Source organism: Nicotiana tabacum, chromosome 11 (assembly GCF_000715075.1).
Source record: "Nicotiana tabacum cultivar K326 chromosome 11, ASM71507v2, whole genome shotgun sequence".
NCBI classification, from domain to species: Eukaryota; Viridiplantae; Streptophyta; class Magnoliopsida; order Solanales; family Solanaceae; genus Nicotiana; species Nicotiana tabacum.
The window spans coordinates 4,728,212-4,738,362 of record NC_134090.1 but is presented as its reverse complement, the minus strand read 5'-3'; the positions used below and the strand labels follow the sequence as shown (position 1 = coordinate 4,738,362).

Below are 10,151 nucleotides of genomic sequence, written 5' to 3'. Positions count from 1 at the left end.
TTGCTAATGTGCACTTATCTTTCAAGTTCTTATGTCAATGATACAAAACAACAACAAATCCAGTGTATTCCCATACATTGGGTTTGGGGAGGGTAGTGCGTACGTAGACCGTACCCCTACCTTATAGAGATAGAGAGATTGTTTCCTATAGACCCTCGGCTCAAAGTGTTTCTATGTGCATTATAAAGTTTTAAGTAGTAAACCAACTGGCAAAGCATGGGTGTAGGATGCTTAATACTACTAGTATTAACATTTTGCAGTTCTTTCTTTGTCTCAGGTAGACGTATTACATCATGTAATATTAATACAACTAAAGTGCTTATATAAGCACCCAAATTTGTGCTAATTCATATTAAGTAGTATAATATTTCTTTGGGAATCTTACAAGAAATGTCCCAAAAAATTCTCGAACTTACCAACCTCTAGCCATTAATCATAAACTTACCAAAACTAGCCAAACACATAAAAATTGAAAACCCAAAGAAATAAGGTTCTTTCTCTCCAAGAATCATACACAGATCTTCTTCCATATTTTCAAGCATGATTAGTAACATTAGATGCAAGACGGAAAGGAAATTCACGGATGAGGTAGTAAATAAAGTGATAAAATACAAATATATATATATATATATATATATATGACTTTTTTCAACGGGTATGGTTGAGATTCATTGAAAACGTATAGATGAGTCAATATACAAAATATAAGGAAAACTGGATGTGATTTGGTATCAAAATTCGTAGTTAAAATCGAGTTTAATTTTTTTTTTCTGCGACACCTGTATCATGCATGTATCTCACACGCCGGTATACATGGATATACATGTAATACACATTTGATGCATATGTGAATTGTGATACACAGTGTGATACACATCAGTTTTTTCATGTTCATCTTCTACTTTGAATTTTCAATTCAAATTGCCTCAAAACTCAATCAAATCACCCCAAAACTGAGATTCAAGCTCCTTAAGATGTACCCAATTTATTCTAATAACACTCACTCAAAAGAAAGCAAAAATTTGACATTTTTGGCTACAAATAGCTAATTGGCTAATATTAGTAATATTTTATGAATTGACTAATTTTGTAATAATTTACTTATAAATGGATATAGCTTGTATTTTCCCTATTTCTTTGGCACAAAAAATAAGTGTAAGCACCTATTTTACTAATGGGCTGATTCATGATCCATTAATAAGTGATTTTATTAAGTCCTTACACATATACTAGTGTAGTGGCGGGAGTTTCTTATACAATAGGTCTCGGTTCAACTCTCATTGTCCACCTTCCCCGGTCCGGCCGTTCCTTGTCTCCTTATGCAATTTAAAAAATGTCCAATTGATAATTCTCATTTTTACAATTTAGATGATTTATAGCCACATAAAATATATTTATCTCATTTTACATCACAAATTTAAAAGCCTTTTTTTTTTTCAAACTTTGTGTCCAGTAAAATAGATTCACATAAATAGTCACATAAAATATGTGTGCCTTATCTGTTCAAATATTGATGTGTGGAATTAATCGAGGTATAACCAAGTTGGTCGGGACACTATGGTTATCAAAAAGCAAAGTAGAATGTCACTATTTTCAAGTCTAAAATGGATAGCAACTGCCAAGGTCTAGTGAAACTGGTCCCATAGACTAATAATAAGCCAAAGAATCCACTATATTGTATTCTCATAGAAATTTAAATAAAATTCAGATATCAGAAAGTAGTGCATAGGGATTGTCCCAATAAAGGGAAATGGGGAACAGCACAATGTAACAACAAAAATTGCCGTCGATTTTGAAAAATTTGGAGCTCAGAAAATTTTAGTTTGAATTCAGCATATAAAACACATAAAAAGCCCCAATATTCCCATTATCTTATACACCATATCAAAAGATTTTATTAATTCTACCAGATTTTGGGATTTTTGCATTCACTGAAATATGTTACACTCAGCCTCAGGTTATTTAAATAACCAATTACAATTGACAAGTAGATTAATTAATTAATTAATAGAAAAATAATATTTTATAGTCGCTCTCAAAATAATAGCCACTCTTAAAATAATAGCCGAAAAATATATATTTTTTGTATATATATTATGTATGTTATATACAAAAATTATACAAATTTTATATATTTTTCGGCTACCGAATGTAAATAGTTTCTGGCACGGGCTAAAAGTGATAAACCCCTAGATTAATAACTTAGAAAATAATGTAAGTTACTACTATTACTAGTAAGTTAGAGTTAGATTTTATTTTCAACGCGCAAAATTGTAAAATGCCTTGATTTCACTCCTGAATTGGACGTGGTGACGAGTCACATCAATATAGGCGGAATCAAGAATTTATATAAGGGAATTCAAAATAATTTTTACGATGTCATAGTTTGAAATTTGAACCTATGACCTAACGCAATTTTGTACCCTCTTTACTACTATACTTGATTTTTCTACATGTCATGAGAATTTAACAGCTTACAAATAAATAAAAAAATTATATTTACTCTATTTACATAGTTTAACTTTATGACGAACACAGTGTAACCTACTAGTGGTTGCTCCTTATTCAAATTATTCATTTTTCGTCAATATCAATAAAGATGATCATAAAAATTAAGATCCAAACGAATCAAACTGGCGACTATTCCGACTTAGGCGTATATTAATTTCGGATCAGAATCAACAATTAAAATAAATTTTTTTTTTGCATTATAAATATGTTCATATATATATATATATATATATATATATATATATCAAATTTAAATTTTGAATCCACATATATGTGATTTACTTACATATTTTTTGAACAAAAAAAGAAAGAAAAAAAAAGATTTAAAGAATTATGGAGTGGTTGGGTAGGGGTGGGGGGACCAAATTTGTTGAAGATATCGAGTCAAAATTCGTGGGCGTTTGTTCATAGCAGACAAAAATATTTTTTCTATTATTTATTATATACTTGCTTATCTACTATTTCTCTGCAGTCTCCTTTTTCATTTAATTACTTAAAGTAAGATTCTCCAAGCGTGCGTGTAAACTACAGTTGGCAATTATTATTATTATTATTAAAATCAAAACTTTGAAAACAATCTCTCAATCACCTTTTTTCTTCTTCTTTTTTTATAATTAAAAACCCTCGAAAAGTCAGTGTTATGCAGTTGGTAATTTAATGGATAATAAATTTACCCGTCCATCTTTCTCGACTTAAAATTAGATTGTTGAACAGAGTTCAAACTTATGATGTGCGTCATGTATTTAACGCATACTTCATGTCTCATGATATAAGTTCTTACTACCAAACCAAAGTCATTGGACAACTTTGAACCTAAACCCTATTTCTTTTATCTTTATAGCTATAGCCAGCTGTTTCCTCTTAAATTTCATTTCATTTTTCTTTATCTGCCGTTTGCTATTCTATATTTACACTAGCTCCTTTTAGTTGTACTTGGTTTGCATTTATCGTTTAGGTTTGGTACCAGCTAATGTCTTGCTCTTCTAAATTTAAGTCTCGTGATGCTTTATTAATTTCTTTTGACATTTTCAAAATAGAGTAACAAAAGATTGTCTAAATTTCGACTGAGGGGAGAAAAGATATTCTAATTTAATTATATGGTAATAGGAGCCAGCTATTCTTTTTTGAGTACCTTTGTAAAATAAATAAACTAGCAAAATGTTGGTTATTAGTCAACTATTATAAACATATAAAAAGTATTAAAAAAAAACCATAAAAGATACAAAATACATAAAATATTATAATCTAGTGTGAATTATTACTCCTGTCATTCATTTTTAGTTTACATAAAAAGAATGTCGATTGTAGTTAATGACATGAAAATTATAATCAACAAGCACCATGAAAATCGATTAGAAACGGTAAATTATTTTTAAAATATTTCATATCCTTGTTCACATGTAAGTTAATACATACAAGTAATTTAAATTTCAAGACTTAACTTTTAGTAAAATTATTGAGATTTTACTTTTCTTGGCACGGGAAAAAGATAAAATTAAAGACACCCTGTGAAACCTTATCGAACGTCTAAAATTTGTCACTTTCAATTCTCCTATTTTCCATAGTAAAATCCACTCCTTTATTAAAGATCAAAGGATCAGTAATAGTAAAAAAAGAACAAAATAACTTTAGACCTCAAAGAAGGAAAGAATTTCTTTTTCAAATGTTTGGTCAATTATAACAAAAAGAAAAGAATAAGGTCCTCTTCTAGTTGAGAAGTCATGTTGCTAAAGAATCGAGAACAAAGATATTTAATGATGTGATAGTAATTATATCCTTTTTTTATTATTATTATAAACATTATGGTGAGATGAATATGATTCCTCTATCTATAATCAAAAGTTTCGCATTTGAGAGTACGAAAAAAATACTCATAGAAAACGCTTCCCTTTTTAATAAGTCTTACGCAACACGAATCCAGATTAATTAGATTTCTAACACGGATACAAGACACCAAGTGAAAACTAAAAAAAAAAAAAAAAAAAAATTCTTACTTGCAAGTGTGTGTTTTTACAGCTAAGAAGTTTCTCTCAAGTACATATGACAGTAATATCTTTTTTTTTCTTAGACGCATATGTTTTTACAGCTAAGAAGTTTCTTCTAAGTCTACAATTTACTGATTACCTAAAAATTTATTTTGTTGGCAAGAATAAAGAGAAGTCAAGGTACCGACCAAAATAGTAATAATTGTTTGACAAGACAAGAGCAAGTTGGATTCACGATATTATATAAAAAGCCAAATATCTACTCCCTTCCACCCAAGGTAAATGGTTTCCCCTTTTCTATTAATTTTTCTTTTTGATAAAAATATTATTCCATCCGTAACTACATCTCTAGTTTGTAGGTAATTGGGCACATAATTTAAGGGAAAAAAAATTAAAACTAATAATTTTATGTATAGTGTAAAAATTAAACCGAAAAGGGGGTCATTCTCTAAACGTGGTTAAATGCAATTAGACGCTAGTAAACTATTCGAGACATAATGACGCAAGTACAAATAGACTTGTGCAAAAGAAAAAAGAATGGAAAGGGGGATTAATTTAAATGACTTCAATTAACATCTAAAATCGTCTTAATCATGCAAGTGTTAGGAATACACTTTTAACAAAGGCCGGCAAAAGACTCCAAAGTGCTTGTCTTCTAATTCTAATTAGTTGCATGCAAATTGCCGATATGGTAGACCCTACCATTATTTTGCATGTAATCATTGTTTTTTGCTTGAGTCTATCGGCAGAGTTAGAAGGGGAAGGGGTTCATACGAACTGTGTCTATTGGAAATTAATAACATATTTGACCTAACCTTTTAAAATCGGCTTATTTTAAAAATTATTTTTTATAAAAGTACTTTTGGTAAGAATTGGTGTGTATTTGACTAATTAATTTAAAAGTATTTTTGAACAATAATTAGTGTTTGGCCAAATTTTTAAAAACTGTTTAAGTGTATTTTTCTCAAAAGTGCTTTTCAGAAAAGTGCTTTTGGAGAGAAGCTCTATTTTTCTGCTCCTCAAAAATTACTTCTGCTTCACCTCAAAAACACGTTTTTCCTTCTAAAAGTTTGGTTAAACACCTCAATTTTACTTTTAGCCCAAAAAAAATTATATTTATATATATAAATGATTTATATGGAATTAGCTTGACCCGACGATCAGATTGTTGGTGAAAATTATCAACTTTATGATGTTTTAATAACGGCTTACGCTTTTCTAATGATCTTTTTTTATGGTTATGTCGGCGATGACAGGTGGACATATATATATTAGATATTAAATATTTTTAACTTTTCCACATATTTACTTATTTCAGTTTTTAAAAAATTTGTGTTCGCCGCTATTATTTGACCAACATAAATTTCTACAATGGTAAGCTCCCGTTTGGCCATAATTTTTTTTTTTAACCTTTTTAAAAAATTTCGAAAACATTGTATGGTTATGAAAAGTGATCAGTTTTTGGGCAGTTTTTAAAGATGGATTTTTCAAGTTTCAAAAAGTGGTTCAGGTTAATTTTTCAAGTTTTTACTCAAAAAACTCAACTTCTTTTAAAATAAAATATATATCAAAACATAATTTTAACTTTCAAAAATTATTTTTCATATCATCTTAAAAAAAAAAAATCTTCAAATTTTATACAAATTTATGTACAACTGCTAGCTTAATTTCTTTTACTAGCCTCAAACTACAGTAAAAATTATGGAGGAGTAGTGGTTAGTACGACTATCCACTAAAGTCTGTCCAACGATTAAATCTTTACGTGACTGGCCACGGCAAACTAATTAATGGACAAGGACACAGGTACAATTTTTTTCCTCTGTGTGTTTATTTTTTCTTGTCCTTTTAATTAGGTTCATGTGTAGTCATCCATATCTATAGCATTGGTACGAATAAGGAGAGTATATATAGTTTCTAAGATTTTAACTAACGAATTTTAATGATCTCGTCTTGTCACAGTCATCAAATTGACTAGTAATGCAAGCTAGAGTTGTGGTAAAATGAATAAAATTCTTTTATTCTTAATTTTAGTAAGCAAAATTATTTGATATTTGGCTCCCATTTGACTATAGATTTTGGTTTTATTTTTTCGAAAAAAATAAAAATATTGTTTGTTTATAAAATATGATAATATTTTAAAAAAAACATATACAAAAATTTTCAAGTTTCCGAAAACTGATTTATGGTAATTTTTGGGAGAATTTTTTTTTCTACTCACAAAACTTCAACTCTTCTTCAAATAAAGTGCAGGTCAAAACACAATTTTAACTTTCAAAAATTATTTTTCAACACAACTTTAAATTTTTTTTCCAAGTTTGAATTAAATATATACCCAAACACTAGCTTAGACTAACTAGAGGTTATAGATTTTGACCGGTTGAACACATAATCTTAGATGCGTTCAAGCTGATATCAAAAAACAAGAGTTCGATCCTACCAATAATATTCAATAATGTGGAAGAAGATTAAAATAGAAAATAATTTATACATAGTGTACATCCATATTTTATGAAATTATCTATTTGACCAAGAAAATATTTTACATGTACAAAACACAAGCCCCCAACAACTACTCCGGATTGACATATACACCTTTTTAAAAAGTTTCATAAAAATATGTACTCGAAACACCCACTACACTACTCTAATACCCTACTTACACTCTGCTTTTCCAAAACCCACTCTTCTATTACTCAAATCAAATTCTACCCATAAATTTTGTTGATGAAAATTTCCAATAATATTACTTGCTATTCCAAGTGAATCCGATCGTCCAATCCCTATACAATGAACTCCTCCACCTACGTCATCCAACATTTTCTCTTTATTAATCATAATCTCAACTCGATTTTCAAATTCTAACGTCATATCGCCTATTAATTGTCCGACTTGTACAGAATTTATAGTATCGAAGCACATATCAAGCGAACCACCATAAACGTACCCCTTCTTCAATTTCGAACCTACTAACTTAATAATTTCTTCTCGGACTTTATTATAAGCTTCTTCCACTAGGAAAGTGTACTGGGTGCCGGAATCAATCATCGTCTGGCCGGAACCACCAGCGTTAGGCCGGAAAACCCTCTCGGATATGTTTAATCTTTTCCCGCCAATATTTATCCCTACCATACCAATAGTGTAAGCTAGGGGGTCCAAATTTGGCATGCGTTGACTTTGAGGAAAAGTCAAAAGATTTATGTATTGAAACATATGTGAATTGGGATTTTGACCTAGGTAAAATGTTCCACTAGGTAATAAGTTCCCTTGTCTACTAGGCACACAATAAGAGAATTTTTGTACCTTAGCTTGGGAAGCAAAAGAGAACCGTCCAAGATTCATTCCCAAAATACCCTTGTCATCACTAGACTCCGTCGCACAACCAAGAATTAAAGGAGGGGTAATTTGGGAATTGGAGAAGGTAAATTTTTCTCGTACCAAATTACCCTCAGCTAAAGTACCATCAGCATAGAAGTAAGAATAGTGGCACAAACGGTTTTGGTCACACGATGTTGGGAGGGTAAAATCGGGAATTCGCGGCTTACAAAGTGGATGATTACAAGGAAGAGCAGAAAAAGAAGAGGATAAAGAAGGATCAAATGAAGTAGTAGGAGGTGGTTTTTTAGGAGTTTTTTTATCACATTGAATCCAAGAAAGTTGACTTCCAGTATCTAAAACCATTTCTTGATTTTGTGGAGGTGTCCCTATAGGAAGTGTAACAATTAAAGCCATTGAATATTTGAAATTTGATTTATAACTTAAAGATGGAATTCTAGTCATGGCTTTAGAAGATTGAAAAATGGATTTAGTAGAAAAGTTTTGAGATAATAAAGGGGTTGTAGTAAGAGGAAAAGAAAGTGAAAATGGTTTATTTTCATGGGAGTTTTTAGCTATTGTTATATGAAGAAAACTAAGAAATAGAAGCAAGAAAGCTTTGTAAATTTCCATGAAGAAAATTCAAGAATTTGGGTAGGGGTGAAGAAGGGGGTGGTTGGTATTGGGAGTTAGAGTGGAGTGGATGTTTGGCTATTTATATGGTTTTTGTAAGGATGAAAAAAGAACAAAAGGAAAGACAAAGAGGAAATAAGGGGAAAAGAAAAGCAAAAGCCAAACGCGGTTTTGAAGATAATACTTTGAGTTGTTTGTAAGCTGTTTTATAATGATCATAGTTACCTACTGCTTGCTACTAAATTGTAGTTGAGCCACTGCTTTTTTTCTTTTCTTTTCCTTTTTCTATGTGATATTAAAGATCAACTGATATTACTAATTTGTATTCGCGTTACCTAAGGTTTATTATAGGTGGAAACAGTACTATATATTTGTTAGGAATTTTTTTATTCCGACAATTCAAACTAAAATCTTCATTTAAGAATAAGGAAATTTTAATCATCTTACTATAGTCATTGATAAATTCATAGTCATAAACTCAGTGGCGGAGTCAGAATTTTCGTTAATGAGTGTCAAAATATATAAAAGTAAACATACCAAAAAATTAAGGGAAGTCAATACATATTATACTTACATATAATTTATTTTTTCATCTAACTACACAATGTATTTTTTTCGGGAAGGGGTGTCATTTGACACTCCTTCCTATAAGGTGGCTCCGCCACTCCATAAACTCTTTCCCTATGAAATAATCCTTATACCACCCGATGAGAACCTAAAAAGGAAAAAAGAAAATAAAAGAAGAAGAAATAAAGAATATAACTCAAATGATTCTATTTCTAAATTTTTCTAACTTGCTCATATGAAACTAACGTCGAAAAGATTGAAAAAAATCAGTCATTCACAACCAATGATAAAGGATTCCTTCATCGAAAGTTGGATCTATAATATTGGATTTCACTTGAATCACATCTCTCCTTCCCGGAGTCCAAATATCATATATGCCTACAAAATAAAGAGCCTTAAATACTAAAAGAAAATCAACTAGACCTAACAAGATTAAGTAAATACCTAAAATTAAATAAAAATATTTTAAAAAAAAATAAATTAAAAAGCTTTTGGTTTTCTTCTTAGAGAATTCCTCTTTCTTTCCTTTAGTTTTGAGCCATATACTCTTTCCCTATGAAATAACCCTTCTACCAACCTACGATTACCTTAAAAACGAGAAAAATAAAAATAAAAAAGAGTTTTTATTTGGAACAAGATTTTTTTTTTTTAATTAAAAAAAGGTATGGTTTTCCAGTTAGGGAATTCTCCTTTTCTTTCATTCTGTTTCTAAGGAGAGCTAAGTTATTAACATCCACAATTAAAACAGGTGAATGGAGTTGAAAGGTGGAAAATAACAAAAAATAGATAAAATAATTTTATGTCCTATTGTATTAATCAGGAAGACAAATTTAGAAATTTAAGTAATTAGCTTTTTATGAGGACATGATTTTCTAAGCACAAGGAACAAATTTTTAATTTTCTCAAAGCACAAGGCACATCCAAAAAGGTGGATGTTTGGCAAGCAATTACTTGTCCTCTAGCTATTGTTTCTTTCCTTTCACTATCTTCTTTTTAATTTTCTCCATATCTTTTTCCAACTATTTTAGAGAATTGACGAACCATTTCACTAGCCATTAATTGTTTCTTTCCTTTCACTATCTTCTTTATAATTTTCTCCATATCTTTTTCCAAGTATTTTAGAAAATTGACGAACCATTTCAT

General features: G+C 30.0%; 1 protein-coding gene across 1 annotated transcript; it reads right to left on the bottom strand.

The window, feature by feature from the left end:
• Nucleotides 1-6,961: 6,961 nt before the first annotated feature.
• On the bottom strand, nt 6,962-8,771 carry LOC107774894 (aspartic proteinase PCS1-like). The gene has a single exon (XM_016594553.2). It carries the CDS (start codon nt 8,439-8,441, stop codon nt 7,149-7,151), a length of 1,293 nt encoding a protein of 430 aa, XP_016450039.1. The 5' UTR covers nt 8,442-8,771; the 3' UTR covers nt 6,962-7,148.
• Nucleotides 8,772-10,151: the final 1,380 nt, after the last annotated feature.

Excerpts from the sequence above, each read along its gene's own strand:
- LOC107774894 (XM_016594553.2), bottom strand. The coding sequence starts at position 8,441 with ATGGAAATTTACAAAGCTTTCTTGCTTCTATTTCTTAGTTTTCTTCAT.